Source organism: Athene cunicularia (assembly GCF_003259725.1).
Source record: "Athene cunicularia isolate RWA chromosome 1 unlocalized genomic scaffold, athCun1 chr1_part2, whole genome shotgun sequence".
Taxonomy (NCBI): Eukaryota; Metazoa; Chordata; class Aves; order Strigiformes; family Strigidae; genus Athene; species Athene cunicularia.
The window spans coordinates 80137691-80159156 of NW_020799092.1; the positions used below are offsets into that span (position 1 = coordinate 80137691).

Below are 21466 nucleotides of genomic sequence, written 5' to 3' on the forward strand. Positions count from 1 at the left end.
GACGTTCAACAGCGCCGGTCCCAACCCCGACCCCTGAGGACACCACTCGTCACCGCTCTCCACTTGGACATGGAGCCGTTGACCACAGCTCTTGGAGTGTGACCATCCAGCCAATCCCTTATCCCCCGAGTGCTCCATCCATCAAATCCATATGTCTCCAATTTAGAGACAAGGATGTCATGTGGGACTTTGCACAAGTCCAGGTAGATGACAGCAGTTGCTCTTCCCTTATCCACCAATGCTAACCCCTTCACAGAAGGTAACCAGGTTTGTCAGGCACCAATCACCTCCTTATTTTCCATGTGCCCTAGCAGAGTTTTCAGGAAGATCCACTCCATGATCTTGCTGGGCACAGAAGTGAGACTGACTGGCCTGTAGTTCCCCAGGTTGTCCTTTTTTCCCTTTTTAAAAACAGGGGTTATGTTTCCCCTTTTCCTGTCAGCAGTAACTTCACCAGACTGCTACAACTTCTCAAATATGGTGGATAGTTACATATATGTAAATACACACATACACACACACGTATGTATTTATACACTTACACACACACACATATGTTTTCATATAGTTATCAAACAGTCCTAATAATTACAAGTTACCACCCAGAATCTAGTTGGGGTTACTTGTCAAAAATTGCAAAAAAGTTTTGGTGTTTTTTTTTTTCCCCAAGCGTTGAGCAATATTCATCTAAAACTCCCAAAGCTGTGTAAATGTGTGGGTCTCACGGATTCCAGTCATCATGGTGCAGATGAAAACACCTGCTTTACTATGGAAACCTGCATCTGAACATGGATTTCTTTTGGAGGAAATGAATAATCTAAACTGGCTCCCCATGCTGCTGCCCACATTTTTTTTTTTCTGATTTGTTTTGTTGTTAAGGGCCTGATACCAAAACAAGAAAGGGGCCTTTTTACTTGGATTGTCCCTGCGAGCATAATCTGTATTTGCAAAACAGCTGAGGTGCCCTAAGAAAAAAAAAAATGCTGTCTGTTTTTTTTTATAACCCAGTTACTCAGGTTGACTGTTGGTAGCTTAAATAAATCGGTCATCAGTATTTGTTCCTCTTTTATTAAAACAAATAAATAAACCAGCAGAACTACTGGGAAAAAGACAGCCTAGCTCTTCTCCTTTATGGAGGCCAGATGACTAAATTTCAATGAAAATGTCTTAAAACTTTATGCATTACTGAAGTGGAGAATGACCTTCATCATGTACCTTCGTATGAACTGGTAGCAAATTGTTGGTTATATGGATATTAAAGCCAATAAAGTTAGAAAGCAATTGCAAAGCCCCCCTTGAGCACTTGAAGAAGAGGCAGCCCTCGTTCAGCATCACGTGCCGGCTCACATCTTGCACAAGATAAGGTTACCTGCTGGAGTCTCTCAGCAGCTTTTTCTTTTAGCTGCTTATTTTCCCAGCCACAAGTATAAGTTAAGCTGAAACTTGTAGTATCGATGCGGCACAGGGGAGTGGGGTGAAGTTAGGAACGGTGAGAGGCCTTTTATCTTGTGTGTTTGTCAGCGCTAAGACACAGTCTCTCATGTTCCCAGCAGTTGAGAAAGTCAGTGGCTGCAAACCTCGCCCGGTACAAGTCAGTGATGTTTGTCTCAGCACTTGTAGCAGGATCAGGGCTTCACTTTGAATCTGTTCAGTCAGATTATATGTCACAGGGGTGTTGATACATCAGAGGGTTCGTTAGCAAGCGCTTGTAGAAAACCCCGCTACTTAAATCATTATGCTGGGCAGTTATCACTGAAGCAGAGTTCCCTTATTGATAGATGGGGAAGATGCTGCGGGAGCTTGCGTAAAGAGCGGGAGAATGGAATGAGTGCTGCCTCGTTCGAGGAACCTGCAACCTGATGTGTGTGACAGTACGTAGTGGTTTCTCCTTTTGCTGTGCCAGCGAGCGTGAAAGCCATTACGGCAGTAGATATGTCACCGGTGACTTCAGCTCATCCAGACACCGAGCCGAGTCAGAGCCCGTCGGTGCTGAGGTTATAAACTCCGTGCACGTGTTATCAAAAGCTTCGGAAATGAAAAGGTTCTGGTTTCAAACTCTCCAGAGCAATCCGAGCAGGTGTATGATTCATTGCCAATTAAAACAGCTTTTAAGAAGTTGTGTTTTTAAAGTAGTTTTGTGGTTTGTTCCCTCCCTTTCTTCCTGGAGGTAGATGCACCTTCACAGATCTACAGTAATAGTTGCACTAATTGACAATTAGCCTTGATAATGAACGTAGTAATACTAGCAGTGATAGTATTATCTAAATAGTTCTGGGGTTATTTTTCACTTTTTTCCAAAAATTAAACAACAAAAGCAATTCTTGCTTCTTGTACAGTGATGGAATTGGGCGATGCCTTGAGAGAATTAATTCTGGAAGGGTTTTTATTATTATGTTTCAGTTAAATTAATTTCACGGGCAACAAGGGGATTAGATAAGGCAGGTTGCGCAGCATTAAACACTGTTCACGGCACCTAAAAATCGGTTTTGTTCTTTCAGACTTACCTTATTGCTTTGTCCTTTGTCGCGTTTGCCACGTGTGCACTCTGCCCCTGTTCTCGGCGTGGTACAATGTACGCAGAAAACTCAGCGCTCTTAGTATTCAATTAACTGTTCCTTTTTTTTTTTTTTCTTTTCCAATTCTACAATTAGTGCAGCATTTTAATTATTAAAACTTTTGATACAGCAAATTACTGGGTAATTAGCTGTAGACTACTGTCTTGCATAGAGTGCTGCTCCTTTTCTTGCCTTATTCTGGCACTTTGCTCGTAGTTATCTCCTGTCCACAGAGCTTCAGGATTGATGCTGCTTCGTATGTGTTTACAACGAAGTCAGTGGACTTCCCAGTAGTGCATCCTACTTGAGCTCCCAGCTTTTTTCTTTCGGGAATCATTTGCAGTTGCTTTCACTGCCCCTGAAATGATCTGTGGCTGAATATCGTCGTCTCTCAGGAGCGTTGCATCCTTCCTCAGGGCTGGTACCATGGTTTGATGTCTCTGGCCATGTCCTTGTATCCCCCATTGCACCAGGGGATGTAGGATAATTTGAATCTGCTGTTCTGTTTTTAACTAACTTTCCTCATTGAAATCCCATTAGGAAATCTCTTTTTCGCTTTGTAATCTCAGCTTCTTATTCCCTCTGCTTGGTCTAACTAAGCTATAACTCCAAAGCCTTTTCAGAGGCTCCTACAACTCAGGAGGGGCCCACAGTGCATCAGTACAGCTGAAATGCCAATATTTCTGCAGCTGCTCAGTGTGTCAGAGCAATAAGATGAAAATAAATCTTGTTTTCAATTGCCAGTACTGCATAGCCCAATATTAGAGACTTTCTCTGATGCTGAGAGTGTTATTTCTGGGGCTCTTGTTGGAGTCTTACTGTTTCGTCAAAGTAGAAGTGAGGTGACCTGGGCCTGGGTGAGAAGTTTCCTCTAGCACAGACGCGTTCACCAAACACAGACCTAACCAGTAGCCTTTTTTCTATCCTAAATCAACCAGAAATGGTAACTGTGTAGCAAGAGTACTTTGAACACCAAGGGTTCCTTCATGCAAGAGCCCGAGAGCTGGCACTGAATGGTGCAACAGCTTTATTAAGATCCCCAGATTATAAGGAGCTGTCGTGATCATCTCGCCTGACCTCTGCGTAAAACAAGCTATGGTACTTTCTTGAATTAATTCCTGTTTGAAAGAGGGCACATGCTTTAGAAAGGCACCGAGCCTTGAGTGGGGGGAAGAAAAAAAAAAAAAAACGATCAGTGACAGACAATACAGCGTAACCTTTGATGTAAGTGGTTAATTACGCTCTGGAAATGTATGCCTAACTGTTCGTCAAAGCCTGTCCAGCTTCAACTTTCCAGCCTTTGGATTATTATTTTTTTTTAAATTCATTACTGAAGATTTTTTTTTTCATCAGTTCTGTGCCCTCTGTTGCATGCTTGCAGGCTGAGCCAGTAACCTCTTAGCCTTCTCTTCGCTAAGCTAACAAGACTGAGCTCATGGCTTCTCGGTGTTTGGCTGTAAGTCATGTCTTCCAGCCTTTTAATAACTTCCAGGCTTCTTTTGTGCACCCTTCCACCCGCTTTTTCCCTGATCTCTCTTTGTTTATAAGTGCCAGGGTTTCATTTGGTATTCCGGATGCAAGACCAATACAGAACGATGCTGTAAACTTTTACTTCTGACAAAGCTCTCTGCTTTATATAGCCAGTTCCAATTAGCTAATTAATATCTGTCGTCACAGTGGGACCGCCTCTGCTGTTGATTATCTTCAATATTCCCAAATTTGCTAGAGTCACAGCTTTATACAGTAGTCCTGTAGATCATGACTTTCATATATTTTCCCTAGACGTGAAGATTTACCTCCACTGACATTGAAATTGTTACAGTAATTGATTATATTATGAAAAATAATAAAAATTAAAAATATTATTCTGTTAATGCTGTGTTCATTTGATTATTTAGCATTTTCCCTCCAAAACATTATCATTTAAAAACCCTCTGTAGCCATTATATCCATAGGAATTTGAGATGGGAAAAGTTCTGGTCCATTCAGTCCAGTAAGGGGTTGCTGCAGCCCCACCTGCACATGCTCTCATTGTCTAATTAAGCTGCTTCTAATTACTGTTGTTTTAAAATAAAGATGGACTGAAAACTGAAGATAGGCTGAAAATGAGAAGTTTTCTGTCCAACAAAAGAGAAGGTTCTGGAACAGTCCTGTATTTCCCTTGGAATGCATAAGATAAAAGGAAAAGAGGGATTAAGATTTCTGGGACCTTACAAAATCCAGTGTCAGTGGTTTCCTCATTTCTAGTTGCATGTTAAGGATCTTGTCATAGGTTTGCCCATTTTTTTTTTTTTTTAGGAGATGCTGTGTTGACTTTTGAAGTTTTGGCTTTTGTCAGATCTTTGGTGGAAGTAAAACTTTTAACTCTCTGTTTATTTAAAGCTACATTTGTCATTATCATAGGAACACCAGTTAGCCACGATCTGTTCTGTAAATCCGTGTTGCTAGACATAATTTTATTATTGTCCCTTAATTATTTTTTCACAGAGTTTCCTATCATCTGTTCTGTGATTTTTGTCCCTGATCAATATGAAGTAGAGAGACCAGGAATTACCTGGTCATCCCGTTTACCCTTGCAAAATTCATGATATGGCCTTAGCTTTCATTTCATTTTCTGGATGCTCCCAAATCTATGACGTCATAATGCAAATCAGCGTTGATGGTGTAGAGTTTGAAACTGTCATGATTTTCTGATGGAGCAACCTGTTCACACTGCAGCAATCCATTTAAATTCAGAGTATACAAGGGTGTAGAAATACCTATTTACAGTGTTTAATTGATGGAGTAGATCTTATTCAGAGCGCAGGCTTCCTATCTAAAACCTCACAAGAGCTACAAATAATGACTGAATTTAGCTGTCGCCCTGTGGCCAGGCATGTTTGATTGCCCATGCTTTGTTCATAGGTCAGTCTTGAGCATGATAAGGCATAACGATCTACGCAACTTCTCGTGGGGCTCAGGCAAAGAATAAAAATGTGGATCTGGAGAGTCACAGCATGTGCAAGCAGCAGGCAGACACAGAAGCAAATTTGTTCTTGCCCCGTTGCAGTTCAGAAAGACAGTGTAGAGTGAACTGTTATCAGATCAACGTGATAGACAGGCTACACATACCGACGTGACCTTTTGAAAGTTGAGAATTTAATTAAGCCTCCAAATCCATAAATATTGCTTTTTTAATAAAACATTTTATATTCGTTTTCATTTCCAAAGAGCAATTGGAGAAAGAGTACTTTGTTCTCTGGCTTTATATAAGGGCTTTATTTGTTTGACATTGATGTAAATATACTACATGGATGGCAGAATTCAACCATCGAGCAGAAAGTCAAAGTCCTCGTTACAGATGAATGGGATGTTGCAAACTTTACAGTGACTCATAAATCTTGCTGTACGTCCACGTGATTAATGTCTAACAAGGTTTTTGATTGATGGCTTAGCAACTGCTAATCAAGTGTTATGGGACCAAATCATGAAATCCCTTACCTTGTTGGTTAAGGAAAGCTCCTGTTCACTTAGATAGGCAGGAAAATGTCTGTTTTTTCTTTTCTTTTAAGTGGATTTTTAAGTTCTGGCTTGCTGCAGCTCTTAATAAGTACACGTCCAGGCCACAACTTCACACATCGAAATATGAGACTTATTAAAATCCTCCACTAGGACTACGAGAGCAGAACAACTGGATAACTTGGAGTGTCGAAGACGTAGGGAATAAATTGAGGCTGATGACATCGGGTGAAGGCCACGCATTGCGCAGTGCAATGAGAAACGAAAACTGCAGGCTTTTTTTTTTTTTTTTTTGAGACGAGTCGCTGGCAGAATTTTCAGACTGGCCCACATGTTAATCGTATTGCTTAAAAATTATAAGGGTTTTAATCATCATGCTGCAGTTTGAAGCCAAATGTACTGTGCGTTGAAGATATCTTCCTGTCTTAACTTCTCTCCCACTTGGCTGGGTATTGTCACTGCTCAGCCATGCTTGCACTTAATTACTTCGTTCTGAAGAATTTGTGTAACTGTTGAATACAGGGCACTGGAGCAGAAAGAGCTTTGATCTGTCTAGCACAGTTTCTGCTATGCCTCAATTTTATAACTTCGAGATGAACTTCGAGAATAGTTATCAAAACCTGCTATTTTCGCTTCTTTTACACCTTTTTACTTTTTCAGAGCCTTGTGTCCAACCATCCTGCCCTGCCCATCTAGTAATACCATAAATTAAAAATTTTCTTTATCCTAATCTGTGGCGTTTTCATAACTGTTCTGAATATCTAACCACAAACTCATCTTTGATTGCTCTACTTCACTTTTTAACCATCAGGGATAATTCATTATGTTCCTAGCTCAAACCTCTGTTGGTTTACTGTAATCTTGGAGCCAAGTACTGTATTACACACTGAAACATTTCCTAGTCCTGGAAATAAAGTGACACCAGAATCGTGGAATCCATTCTAAATAGGTTTCATCCATAATGGGAGAACAAATTGCTAAGTGTTTTTTTTTTTAAAAAAAAAAAACAAACCTTGATTAAGTTTGAGGGTTTAATTACATTTTTGTGGCAATTTTAGGGTTGTTAATTCAAGTAAAGAAGATGAAATGCAAATACACGAATACAAACGGATTTGGTAAATTACTGTTAAAAATTAGTGCAGTGATTAACAATAAGCATGCATTTTGAAAACTTGTGCTCAGGTAAAGTTTTAATTGAGATATTTTAGAATTTGAAGTTTCTTTGTGTTTGTATTTTTTTTTTCCCAAGCTATCCTGAATTGTTTCTAATTAGGGCCATGATACCATTTGCCTGGATATTTATTTCTGTGTAATTTGTTTAAACTTAGCACAGTACTGATGTATTCTCCTTTCATTACAGACAACTCTCTTTGATGGGCTTTGACTAGCTAATTATTAAAATGGAACGCATTACTAATAGCCTCCGAGTAGGTAGAATTTCTCTGAATGCTCTGACAAAAGTTAATTTTTAAGGGGTTTCTTTCCATCTTCAGACACAAGGAAATTAAAAGTGAATTATTCGGAATCTCTTTCTGCTTCTGCACCATGGAGTTGCCTGAATAGCATCAAATACCAGGCTACTGCTCAGGGCTGCAGGGGTTTCACGGGGGGACCCTCGTTTCACAAAGGGACGCCCCCAACCCTTTACTGAGTATACGGAGCTAGAGGAAAATCAATCCTAAACTACTTTGGCAGAACTGATGGCTGTGGGAATTCGTATTTCCAATGGTAAAAGAAGCATATTTGGTTTGAAAGCTATTAAAGGGCAATTTTTGCAGCACTCCCAAGGTTTTTTCCAGCAGCATACGTGACCTGCAGCACATGCACACGAACACACTCATGGATGGTTTATATTTCTACATATAAATACATAGAAAATATATATGCATACATATGCATATATAAAATACGCTTTTGTAACTGAGCAGGCCAATATTTCTAACCGTCTATGTTTTTAAGAGCTTGTAGTCAGTCTGTGAAGGCCAGCCAACAACCCACCCACCATCTCCCTGTGACTGTTGCTGCTAGGAGCAGTTTGGGAAGGAATGGGGACTCCTTGCAAGTTACCTTTGCTACCATCAGGGTTTTGCAGCAGATTGAATTGGTCAAGTGATGTAGAATCATAGAATCACAGAATCGCTTAGGTTGGAAAAGAGCTTTAAGATCATCAGGTCCAACCATTAGCCGAACCCTGCCAGGTCCACCACTAAACCATGTCCCTCAGCGCCACGTCTACACGTCTTTGAAATACCTCTAGGCACTGAGACTCAACCACTTCCCTGGGCAGCCTGTCCCAGTGCTTGATAACCCTTTCTGTGAAGAAATTTCTCCTAATATCCCATCTAAATCTCCCCTGGTGCAACTTGAGGCCATTTCCTCTTGTCCTATTGCTTGTTACTCAGGAGAAGAGACTCATCCCCCCTCACTACAACCTCCTGTTGTTGAGGGTGATAAGGTCTCCCCTGCGTCTCCTTCTTGCCAGGCTAACCCCCCCAAGTTCCCTCAGCTGCTCCTCATGACTGGTGCTCTAGACCCTTCACCAGTTTCATTGCCCTTCTTTGGACACACGCCAGCACCTCTTTCTTGTAGCGAGGGGCCAAAACTGAACCCAATGTTCCAGGTGGGGCCTCACCAGTGCTGAGTGCGGGGGGACAGTCACCTCCCTAGTCTGGCCACACTATTTCTGACACAAGCCAGGATGTTGTTGGCCTTCTGGGCTACCTGGGCACACTGCTGGTTCATATTCATCCAACTACTGGCCAACACCCCCAGGTCCTTTTGTGCCAGGCAGCTCTCCAGCCGCTCCTCCCCAAGCCTGCAGCGCTGGGTGGGGTTGTTGTGACCCAAGTGCAGGACCTGGTATTGGCCCTTGTGGAATCTCATACAGTTGGCCTTGTCCCATCAATCCAGCCTGTCCAGATCCCTCTGTAAAACAAGCTTTTGTCAATTAGAGACTGTGGCATTTAAATCACTAGGATCACACTTCTGAAAATAATGCCAGGTTTCTGTTTATTAGAATTTTTGAGATTTTTGTTCGTTTTCTAGTGTTACAGTAAGAGTACTTAAAAATCCTAGACATTCCAGTTCTGTTATAATGCTGTTTTATTCCGAGTGCTGAGTTCCTTTTCCTTCTGTTGGCAGATGCTGCTGACAGAGTACCTGGATATGAAGAACACCCGCACTGCCTCGGAGCCCTCCGCCCAGCTCAGCTACGCCAGCTCCGGGCGAGAGTTTGCAGCGTTCTTCGCAAAGAAGAAACCACAAAGACCTAAAAACCCTTTGTTCAAGTAAGTGCTGGAACAACGTTAAAGCTGGTCCTAAGTGGCCTCAAGTATTGTGCAACACTGGCTGCTGCTAATCACAGTTTCACCATGTGAGGGGTGTTAGTTGTGAGATGGAGATTTAACACCCAAAGCTGAAGCTTCGGTAAGCTCTGTTACGGATTCATCACTGTTTTTTAGGGTTGAAATGCTGGGGTTTCAACCCCAAGCCCAAATTAATGTTGACATCTGGGTGATTCCCCCAGCCCTTCCCAAAGGGGGGTGAGTTTCCCTTTAAGCTTCCCCCAGGGTGGGGCCTTGCAGACAGAGCCATCAGGTAAAGAGCCCCAGGTGTCTGCATTGAGTAACCCAAGGGCAGGTGTCCACTGAGGGATAACAGCTGGGAGCCCTGGCAGGAGGGGCAGTGTCTGTGTGTGAGGTGGGTGCCCTGTGCAGAGTTCCCTGTTGGGGAAGGACCTCCCGCCTCCCTGGGACTGGGCTCCAGGCAGGTCTGGCTTTTGTAAACGCGGGCTGTGCAGAGATTCAGTGTGTGGCTTCCTTGGTCTGATGTGTTTGGTTTGTTGACTCGGTTGTCTCCCGTCCCTTCTATGGGAGACTGCATGTCACCATTGATCCCACCCGTTGTTGGTCGTGTGGTGTTGTTGTTGGGGTCAGTGGGATTGATGTTGATTATGTATAACCTGACTGACTTGTTTGTACCCCCAGGGCTCACCCATCTGCTGACCCTGTTGTATCAAATACAATTTGGTTATTGGTTCGTCTTTATACTGGCTGTGTCCTGTCTGCTGGGCCTGATAACTGGCAAAACAAGGGTGCAGCTCTTTCCAGAGCTCATCTCAGGACTGGGATCCCATTATACAAGCTGCTGCAAAGCAGTCAGTGATGCATTATGCCTGGTTTTGTCCACATTAAATTCCAGACCTGTTAAAGAGCACGATAAAGGGAACTGGACAAAGAGAATTAAGATAACTGTATAATTACTAGATAGACTAAGCAGTTAATCCTATCCCTAACCTCTTTAATTCAGAGTTCAGAGTGGAAAGAATTATGTGGTTGAGAGGAGAGCGTAAGAGAGAGGATGAGAGGCTGGGTGGCCAAGGGAAGGATTTGGGGGAACAAATTTGATGTGCAAGAACAAGAAGCAAGGAGGAGTTGTTGGGGAGCAGCACTATTAGGAGAGGTGGTCTTGTTACTGCTAGAAAATTCAGCACGGCTCCTCTGAATCATCTCTTCCACTGACTACATGTGATCATTCCGTTTGGCCTCTTGAGGATTTGGGGGAATACCAAAATACGCTGTTTTGGCAGTGGGTGCTCTAAGTTAAAAGATCACAGTTTTCTCGGCTCTACCAGCATAACTGCATGTGTGAGTGCTCACTAACTCAGTTCTGCCAAAATAATATTTTAAAATTGGTTTTGTGGGGTGATTTTTGTTGGGTTTTTGTGTTTTGGTTGTGTGGGTTTGGTTTTTTTGGGTTTTTTTTTTTTTTTTACAAGGAGATTGTTTGAAAAGAGTTGCTGGGGGAATGAGCAAGTTTCATGGCAGGTTTGAGGGAACAGCAGAGTGGAGCAGCGGTGGGGAGTACCAACAGCTTGGAGCGGTAACCTTTTAGCCACGCTCAGCTGCAGCAGAGCAGCATATCAGATGGGACTTCTCTGGACTATAATCTGCTGCAGGGCTTGGGCTGTCTTTCACTACCCATCAGAGCAGTGCTTGGCCTTCCGAGGCTTTGCTCTCCAGAGTTGAGAGTCCAAGGTTAAAAAAAAAAAAAAAAAAAATCTTGTAGAGGATTTGCTGGAGGGAGAGCGACTGGAAGTGAGCTGGTGTTTCCACCCCTTACTGGCTGGAGATGGGGATCCATGAACTCTGGATGTTTTTTTTAATAAAGAATCCCTCATTATTGATTGGGGTAGATAGTTATATGGTGAGGAAATAATCAGGAGCTGCAGTAATGGGAAGGGCTGGGAGTAATTGGCTGTTTCGGGCCGGTGGGAAGGAAGCTTCGTGTTCTGCATCCTCTTTACAGATTATTTGTTGGTTTGGGGTGTTTTTTTTATTCCCAGCTAAAACTTGATTGTCCAGAACTCCCTGTGCTTTGCCCCATGGGCATGGGTAACTGGTTGCTGCATTCTCATCGTACGTCAAGGCCCCAGTTAGAAATCAAGATCTTCTGCACTGCCCTCTCTCCCTCTCACAGGATGAGCTGTCTGGAATCTTCTGCTATTAGAAGGTTAACTGTTGCCTGGGGGATTTCAGAGGTGCTTTCTGCCCCTATCAACCCATGGTTATTCCCCACCTGATTTTTTTTTTTTTTTTAGCACTCTCATTGACTGTTTGGGTTGAGAATTACAGTCTCTAAATTTACTCTGACTTGCAGATATATTTCGGAGTAAAATAGGGCTGCTCACCTTTTCCTATTGTGTCTGTTCATGGGTGTACTTGGAACATTTAAAGTTAGAGGAATAAGGATTTTCACCTGCAGCAATTTAAGGCTATGTATTAGTTTGTCGGCAGAGAGTGAAGGTGGGTATAATTGTTTAAAGTGAAGGTGAGTAACCTCGTAGGAGCAGCATGTCTCATACCACTCATGGTCTTGTCACCAAGTCATTGCCGGCACCGCAGTGACAGCAGCACTTATTGGGATCTCTTATTTGGCTATCTGTCTTCTGTCAGCTGTCACTATATCTATGGAAATCTCCTCTGAAATGGAATTTCTGAGTCCACTGAGGGATGTACGTGTTTGACGGAGTGTTATTCTTGTCTCCTCTCCCATCTTCAGTGCTTTTCGTGCCAGGCTGCAAGGCTCTTTTTCTTGCCTTCCCATTAACTCCATCTTCATCAGAGGAGCCTTCCACTTGTCATCAGAATACCTGCATTTAATTCCTCACTTTAGAAGTCTCTTAGAGTGGGGCTCCACCCTGTGTTTTACTCACAGATGGATGCAGGTGTTTGTGCCATGTGGCTTGCTGTAAGCTAATTTTATAAATAGTAAGTACTTCTGCTAGTTGTGTGTTCTAGCAATAGTGGGAAGAATGAGGACTCTTCAGTTGTGCCCTGCTGTCTGGAAATCAGTAACATTTGGAAGAGACTTTGAATTGTGGTTTCCCTATCTTTAAAATAGGTGTAATTAAAAAAAAAAAAAAAAGTCATGATGTATTCAGTTTTTTAATGTTGGCTTAAAAAAGAAAACTTCAGATGAGGAGGGAATACTATAGGAATTCAGATAGTTCGTGGCATCATAAACCTGGCTTTCTTCTCTTCCAAAAGGTAGCCAAGTTTGGCATCTCCCTACAGATCAGACTTGTGAGATGGAAATTGGTGGGAAAGAAGTGAATTGTGCAAGCAGATGTTGAACATCTCAGCCTTGGCTGTAATTATGTGTAATTCTATGTAAAACAACAATATTTTGAAAGCTTTGCTGTGGGAGGATCAGCACAGGGAAAGGAGTTACAAGAGTAAAGTGTAAATAGGAACGTGGGAAAAGAACGGATCAAGGAAACAGCAGAGGAAGGGGAATGGGGAGGAGAAACTGAATGGTTGGGGAGGAAAAAAAGTGAATGTGAGGAGATCCTGCAGCAAATGCCAGTGTAGGGCTCTGAGGAATAATCTGAGACACTGTCTCAAGGAGGAGACTGAGCTTTATTGCTGTAGTTTGCCTTGACCCGAAGCTTCTGGTTTTGAGGCCTGGAGAAGCCCTCTGAGTCATGGTGATACCGTTACGCTTAGTATCTCACCGGGGGCAAAAGGGAGCACATCATAAATACGGAGCCAAGAATTTACTGCTCATTTAATTAAAGTCTTAAGTGTTGGTTGTATTTTGATAGATTGTTATTAGTTCAGTTGCAATAATGCTAACACTTGCAGTCCAAATTAAAGCAGAAAAGCCTCATTAATAATAATTACCTCAACACTGTTGCACAAAAAAGCTTACAAACACTTGTCCCTTTACACTGGTGTGATGCTCGTGTTCCCAGTGTCCCTCTGGGCTGATTCAGTCTTAGGGGAAGGGTCGGGGAGGGGCTCAGGCGTGTTACAGCAAATCATCAGTGTCTTGAGGTCTTCACTTTGAGGAGATTGACATTCATAAAAGATGCTTTCGCCCTAAATCTTGTGTCCGTTTTGGCTATTTGAAGATGCTTGGTCCCCGCCGCCCGCTCCCTTCTCCCTGTTGCCCAGCCCCAGTGGCAGAGCTGCCCAGCGCCAGCCCGGGCACACCAAGGGCTGGTGTTTGCTGGGCAGGGCCTGCCCGGGGCGGCAGCCCTTGGCCATGGGGGTGTCCCCAGCGCCGAGCTCAGGCAGGTCCTTGGGGATCACACTTGTGATCCCAGGGACACCCAGCGCAGGGCACGGCAAGCACAGAGACGTCCTGTGGGACCCTGTGGTGTCGGGTCAGTGCCCACTCTGGCCTTTTACTATCAGTGGCAAAAATCATGTTTATGGGGCTACAGTGGTTGGAAAATATCTATCTCCACCTCTGAGTTTGGTCACTGTGGAGTGTTGGAGCAATAAGATATATACTTAATGATTTATGAGGAGCAGCTGAGGGAACTGGGGGAGCAGAGGAGGCTGAGGGGAGACCTCCTGGCCCTCTGCAACTCCCTGCCAGGAGGGGGCAGAGAGGGGGGATGAGTCTCTGGAGCCAAGGCCCCAGCGCCAGGCCCCGAGGGAATGGCCTCAAGCTGCCCAGGGCAGGGTCAGGCTGGCTCTGAGGAAGGATTTCTGTGCAGAAGGGGCTGTTGGGCGTTGGAATGGGCTGCCCAGGGCAGGGGGGAGTCCCCGGGATCCCTGGAGGGGTTGAAGAGTCGGGCTGAGCCAGCGCTGAGGGATCTGGGGGAGTTGGGAACGGTCAGGGGGAGGGTCATGGTTGGGCTGGAGGAGCTTCAAGGGCTTTTCCAACCCAGATGGTTCTGGGATTTATTACTCCCTAGTTTCCAGGAGAATATTAGTTTTGAATTTTTACATATGTGCCAGTTGGCAGTTTAGACAGTGTTAGCTTACGGCTTTGGATTTTACCAGTTTTGGTGGCCGTTGCTACTGAAATGCCTGTGGACTCGCAGCTGGTAGAGCAGAGGAACTTCTCTGTGCTTTGCAGGCAGGTTTGTGTCATGGTTGGTTGTTGGCAGAGCTGTGTTGATCAGAGGTGGCAGAAAGTGGTGTATCAGTGATGGAGTTTTATAGGAAAAATGTGCCTTTGTCTGCCTTTATAATTTTGCTCAAACATGCAGGGAAGTCCCTTTTGTTTAGAGCTGACTGGCGCTTACAAGAAGAATGTTTCTATGGATGGCTAACTGACTGGATTAATTTTTTTTTTATTACAGGTTTGAGTCCTCCTCCCATGCTATTAGCATGAGTGCCTATTTGCGGGAGCAGAGGAGGGAACTGTACAGCAGAAGTGGAGAACTTCAAGGTGGGAAAATAGATAATGTGCTCGTTTGGATAATTCTCTTTTGCAGGAGTCTGAATACCCTGTCCATGCTACGTCAGGGTATTAATACCACTCTGCTTTGCCACACAGGCTGTCTAAATCTCTCCAGTTTTTAAGCTCTGTTTATATATTCTTACTACATTGTGAAGCAGCAGGGTTTCTCTTTATTCCCTCTGCATTTTCAGCTAGAGGTCCAGGCCTTAAAAGATACTCATAAAACAGTGGGTCAAATGCAAACAATCTCACCACGAGCATTACTTTTGGAAACTTGGGGCTAATGTCTGCTTCCTATCTGCACTTTGTTTCCTCACATCATATGCTGAGTGTGATACTTACCCTGGACTGCTTTGGGAGCTAAGCTCAGTTGTCTCATCTTTGAAGTTGCAGATTTCTATTGTATGGCCTAAAGTGACCAATTCTTTGTCTTTTGTATAACACTTGAACATGAAGAGTTGTGGACTGTTTGAAAATGGTCGATTTGGAGAGTTGGACTACTCTTGCTGTTTTTTATTGCTTGTGGCAAGTGCTGCATATACGCAGAGAAGTGCTCTCTCCTCTGAGCATGGTGTCATTTCGTGGTTTGTTTTTTTTTTTCCTTTTTCCCTAAGTGGTCTAATTCACAAAAGTGTTGGTTTGGGGAGCAAAATCAAGGGAAGATCTTAAGGCTGTCATGGTAATGTATAACGAGACTAAATTTTTTTGCATCATCTATTCTAGTTTCTTACTGAGCTAATCATAACAAGAAAATAATATATACTCTTAAAATATTACAGTGGGCAAGGGTAGAATTACTGCTTGAAATCTTACTCAGGATCATTTTCAGTTGGCTTGTAATTGATGATGCTTTATAATTTACAAGAGAATTTTTGGATGACTTTGTGTTCCCTTCCTCCTTTTGTAACTTACTTGTCCTCGGTGACAAGTTGAACCCACAACAGTGTGAAAAGAAACCTTGAGAGATGTAGAGAGTTCTTGTGGACAGGTTGCTTCACTTCAGTAACTCTACAAAGGTGATCTTAGGCCTGATGATTAAGGATATAATGACTCACTCTGTGGTGAATATTCAGACGCTTCTGGATGGACTGTGAAGGAAGAATCTGAGATAAAGATGTACTGAATTTGACAGTTGCCCACGCTATCATGTGATAGCACCTAGGAATCTCCACTTTATTTGATTCCTGTCTCTTATAGTATCACCATTTGTGTGTGCTTGGAAGGTGTTTAGCTTACAGCTCTTCACCTTTTGAGACTCAGTTTCTCACCTTCAAAATCTGTCACATGCTTTTGTGCTGAGGATTAATTGAAAGAAGTTACCCAGTTCAGTAGGATGTTGTAAGGTGTAAGCTGTTCCATTGCACCATCATTTTATTGCACCAGCGGGCAGTAGGATTTAAGTAGTTACTTCTGCTCAGTTAATAGCTCCGTGTTACAAACTGCATGGGACAAATGTGGGTTCAAAGCCAAGAGTCTTGGAGCTGTGAGAGAACTAAGTTTGGAGCAGTGATGGGGCCATTGGGGAGCTTCTACCACTTGCCTCAAGATTTTCAGGTCTCTTTGGGATTAGCCTTGTTGCCTTCTGTTGTTTGAAGTTGCCTCCACACCCTGACTTGACGAGTTGTCCCTGTTGCTTTGAAAACGCAGTAGAGAGGATGATATTAACTCACTCCATGCTTGTGTCCTCTTCCAGGTACCTTGTGGCTGAGATTTTTGTGGTTACCATTGCTGTTAGACTGAACTGAGGATTTGTTTTTAAATAGCTCCTTTCCTGGGTTCAGACCTCATTACTAATGGGCACAGCCAGATTTTATGAAAGAAATGACTCCTTATTGATATAAGACAAAACTTGAGGCAACATTTGTCATGAGCGGGAAGATTGTGAGCGTTTTCAAGAGAGGAGGATGCAAAAGAGAGCTGTGCAGACTTCATGCTGCCGAGCTAGCGCGGGGTTGGAAAGAACAAAGCCTACGAGCTGACAAAGAAGTAAAGGACAAAATATAGGAATTAGTGTGGATAGGGACAAGATGATGTTGCCCTTTCTGGATGAATTGGAAGAGCTTGAACGTGATGCAATAGGTGACAAAAAGTCAATGTAGGGAGTCAATAGGGACAATAGATGAGATGACTTTGCTAAGAGATCTTTGCAGTTTAACCATCAAGAAAAGTTTCCCTTTGAACTTTATGTTAAAAATGTACTATCCTCTCTTTCTATTATAAGCTGCTGTTCCCTTTTAGGTAGCTCATTAATCTTCCTGAATCCCAGACCACAGCAAGATCTGCATTTTGATTTTTTTTTTTTTTTTTTTTTTTTTTTTCCCTTTACCCCTTTTAAAGAGAAACACAATTTAATTGTTCAATCAGGTTACTGGAAGGCAGGCATGTGACACTCTTCTGTGAATGCCACACAGTTTCTCTTCCTGACAGCCTTATCCACAGGGATGATTTTTCAGTGGCAGCAGGGGGAGGGTGGCTTGTTAGGAAATCTTTTTTCCTGAAAAGATCTTCAAAGAAACATATGCATTAAAAAAATAAAAAAAGAGAACTTATAAAAGTTTAGCTCATGCCAACTTTTTGAAATAAGAATTTAATTTAAATAGCCTTAAACCGTGTGAAGATCAGAGTGGTGCTTTGTCATTAACCTCTTTCATTTGGACTGAAATAGTGCAGTGCATAAGGCACACATTATCCCTCAGTGGGAGAAAGGGACCTGCTGCAAGTGATTTAGAGATGGAATTCTTGTGTCCTATTCCACTGAAATCGGAGGAGGAAGACTTAGGCCATGTATTTTTCCCTTGAAGTGGGACACACAATTTGTTTGACAGTTGTCATTAAAAAGAGGAGGGGGGGAAGCAAGTACATAACTGAAATATCTGCTTCTAGACTAACACAGATGTGGTTCCCCAGGTTATTGTCGGAAGTACAATGTCAGAGGTGGTTTCTTCTGTACAAAACAAGTAATGACCATGATTAAGCTTCTCATTTCTTTCCCCCCCCTGCCCCCAAAACCTGTCTTGGCCATGAGCTGCCTGGAATTTTCATTTTCCTTGTTGGAGCCCTTTTGCTATTTGTCAAATATGATGTTCTTTTTATAGATTGTCTTAAATTTACTTGTTTTTAAAATATACCCATGTTATTCCATGAGAAGCTGAATGACTGATGCCTTGTTCATCTCAGATGTGCCTCCTTTTCTTCCTTAACTCCTTTCCTTCATTAGCCACACTTCTCACCATGTCTCTAAACCTACTTCATCCCCCTCACTCTTTCTTCCTGGTACCCACCAGTTCCTGTCTGTGTCCCCAAACCACTCACTAAGCAAAAAGCAACATGTATCATGGCTGGATCAAGTGAAATACAGACCAAGCAAGCAGCCCCGTGCCCTGGAAGCAAACATGACGGTTGTTGCCTGGCTGGTAGGTCTGACAGCGTGAAGAGCTAACGTGTCCTCACGTTCCTTCCGTGGAGCCACACGTTTATCCTGCTTTCCTCTGCCCAGCTGTCTTTTTTCACAAAACCTCTAGGAATTTACTGCTTTTAAGATGTATGCCTCTGCCATGTTTGGTAGAAATTGTCTCCCCAGCTCAATCGTTGCCAGCTGGACAGACAGAAGATCAGATGACTCTTACTTTCATTGGAAACAAGGCTAAAATGTTGTATTTCACCGCAGAGGTGGTTGCTTGTCACTGACTGGTGGAATGAATCCCATGTGTGCTCCTTATTTCATTCCACTGCTGCCTTCAATTGCCAATGATTTCTTGGGGTAAAAAAAGAAGAATGTGGTTTCCTGTCATTGCGGGAGGTCAAGCACTGCAGGAGGGGACAGGAGGAGGGTGTCACTGGGGCTGCACAGTGGGGCAGGAGACAGTCTGCAGGGGCCCTGAGGGTTTTGTTGTTAAAGTGAATGAATCTGGTATCTGGAAAACGTGGGTACAAGCAAAACTAAAGAGAAAGACCACTGCTATTCTGGATAGTAGCTATGCGTGTCTGGGTTTCTGATTGTGCATTCCAGTAATGTTTTTGAAAAGCACTGACCCAAATTTTAATTTCATTGTGCTGAGCATGGTCCAGACATGATTTGTGCACTGTACATACCTGAAAGGATTAGATTTCCCATGATCTGTGCCTTCACCAGCACAGTTGCCTTGCACAAGTGCCTGGAAGTTTGTCTTCCAGGACTTTATGTGTCTGCATTTTGTGGGGCTGGGGCAAAGGGGCAGTGGCAGGAGGTGGATTGTCAGTTAATAAAACTACAACAAATAAATGCAAGCCAATGACAGAAATGAAAGGAGTCGTAACTGAAAATGGAAGGCTCAGTGAACTGATTTGTGATAAAAAGACTCCACAACTCGAACTAGTTACACAGCAGGTATGTTTTACTCCAGCCAGGGTGCAAGGGGATTTCTCCACAAAGCTTGCACCCCAACAACACATTTTACCAAAAACTTAGAGTGTGGATATCCATATTCATTGGATTACATAACACAAACATACATATGCATGAGTGAGGCTGGGTTAGTTCTAGAGGCTAGTGTCAGCAGTTTATGTCTCTTTGCACCTGCCCATTGCCTCCTGGGGGACTTTGGGAGGAAGGCTTGTAGTCCTTCTCACCTTGGTCTTTTCCCCTGAGCATACACAGTTTCTCTTGGCCAATTTCTTGAATAACAAGAGTGTCTTTCAGCCAGTTTACTCATTCTATCTTATCTAAGAGAACCAATAGAACTTCTGCCATCCATATGTGATTCTTCATTCATTACCAAGACCCAGCTGCTTAGGCCACACCTGTTCCCCAAGGACAAAAATACAATATTTTGCTGAACACTGTAGTTCTCAGTAGATTTTCACAGTGAACTGCTTTGTGTTGATGAACACAGTAGTCCTTGGTAAAATTCCACAGAACAGTCTGGGCAAGCAGGATTCTTAAAATATTAAAATTAAGTAATACTATGACTTGCTATAAGTAAGGAAATAACTTGCTAAGCAGTTTTCCGTAAGTAAATAAGTCTCAAAACAAGTAATCATTTCTCTGTATCAGGATGATAATCTTTATTGCAGAAGGTGCCTGATCTGAGCTAGTGATCTTCCTTGCTCGTGTGTGTGGGATTCAGAAGACTGGGGGTAGGAGAGCTCTGAGGGCACGAGATATTTTGCCCACAGCTTGCTGTTGGCTGCTAATTTCTAGCACAGTATTACTTTGTCAAAGGTGGTGTCAGTTCTAGGCTCCTTCTAGATACACTGGGTATTGTTTCAGAGCCCTGTGGCCCCAGGGAATTCCTCCGGATAGACATTGTGCTCACAGTAACCACAGCTTCAGTTTAGTTTGTCAGTAGCAATGGGATGTTTTTATATGCTGTGGAAATCTGAAGAGCCTCAAGGGTGGTGATCAGCATGGAAAATAGCATCCAGCATCTCCGTTACCTGTGCCCAGGTGGTTCACGTGCAGGTCAGCTTTGCTGGTGGTGTATATCTGGGCCATTTTTCAGAAATAAATGTTAAGTGCTCCCGAGCAGCTGTTTTTCCCATGGATGTTAATGGACTCCACAGCAGCCCAGCACCTCTTAAAATTTGGACTCGTTATTTCTTTCCCCCTGGAAGCTCAGTGCACTTCAGCATTAATTAAACTTCTCAGTGTCTTCGCAGAGTAGGATTTTATTTGGATTGTAGCTGAGCAAGCTATGTGATGCCTTGGAAGGATGATGGGAGCAGAATTAGAGTCAGAATCCCAGAGTCACCTTTCAGTCTTTTGTGGTATCGCGCTGCTTTGAGTCTGAATACGTTATGGTATTAATGTATATTCATATACGTGGTGGCTTGGGCACAGCTGTGGGTTGCATGGGGGGGCTCTGCAGCCCTGGGGTGGATGCTGTGCCCAGCCGTGTGCGTGCTGCCCTGCGTGGCAGAGGGAGCTCGGGATGCTGCTGCTGTGCGGTGCCCCTCGAGGAATCACTGCCTGCAAGGGCTTTGGGGCTGTGTAAGAGGATTAAAAATATTCTCGTATCGTTGTTGTGCCTTCAGGTTTAGGGTTTTTCTTCATTTCTTTTTGGTTGTTTGAGGGGTTTTTTTTGGGAAATTCTGTCATCTCTGATCCTACTACTTGGCCATATTGCAGGTGAGTTTGTGCTCTTATTGTCACTGGGAGGTAGAGCAGTGCTTCTTGTACAAGCAAGGCAGAAAGCAGTTAAGGGACTTCACAGCGAAAGTCCTTAATAGAACAAAGAATGAAATTCATGCCCCAGAGCAGTGATCCCCCAACTACTGGGCACATTTTGTATGCTGAGCTGAAACAGCAAAAAAAATCTGTATTTCTTCATGAAATTATTTAAGCTGTTTCTGTCCAGAACATCCTGGTGATGCAGTACACCTCCTTCTACTTCTTAAGAATTTTGCATAAGTTCCCCTTGGTTCAGTGTTCTTAAACTTAAGTTTTAGTATGTCAGAAGTGATTTTAAAAACCCAGACCTCTTGCGTATTTACTTTTCTCTTGGTGGGAGTAGTAGAGTATTATATAAACCTAATTTTTTGACTTTAAAATTAAAATCTAATGCAAGACTCTCTTGTGGATTCTAAATATGCAACACTCAAATATCTCAAAGTTGGCCAGTAGTTTAACTATATATATATATATATATATATATATATATACACACACACATTTGCATTTCTAACCCCACCACAAAAAAAAAAAAAAAAAAAAAAAAAAAAAAAAAAAAAAAAAA

The 21466-nt window shown here is 43.0% G+C and overlaps 1 protein-coding gene across 1 annotated transcript in view; it reads left to right on the forward strand.

Annotated features, from left to right (window-relative positions):
* EXOC4 (exocyst complex component 4) overlaps positions 1-21466 on the forward strand; it is a 421183-nt gene that overhangs the window by 103583 nt on the left and 296134 nt on the right. The window contains exons 8-9 of the mRNA XM_026868343.1: positions 9195-9340; positions 14653-14741. Coding sequence (XP_026724144.1) covers positions 9195-9340; positions 14653-14741 — 235 coding nt within the window. The remainder of the gene's footprint in view (positions 1-9194; positions 9341-14652; positions 14742-21466) is intronic.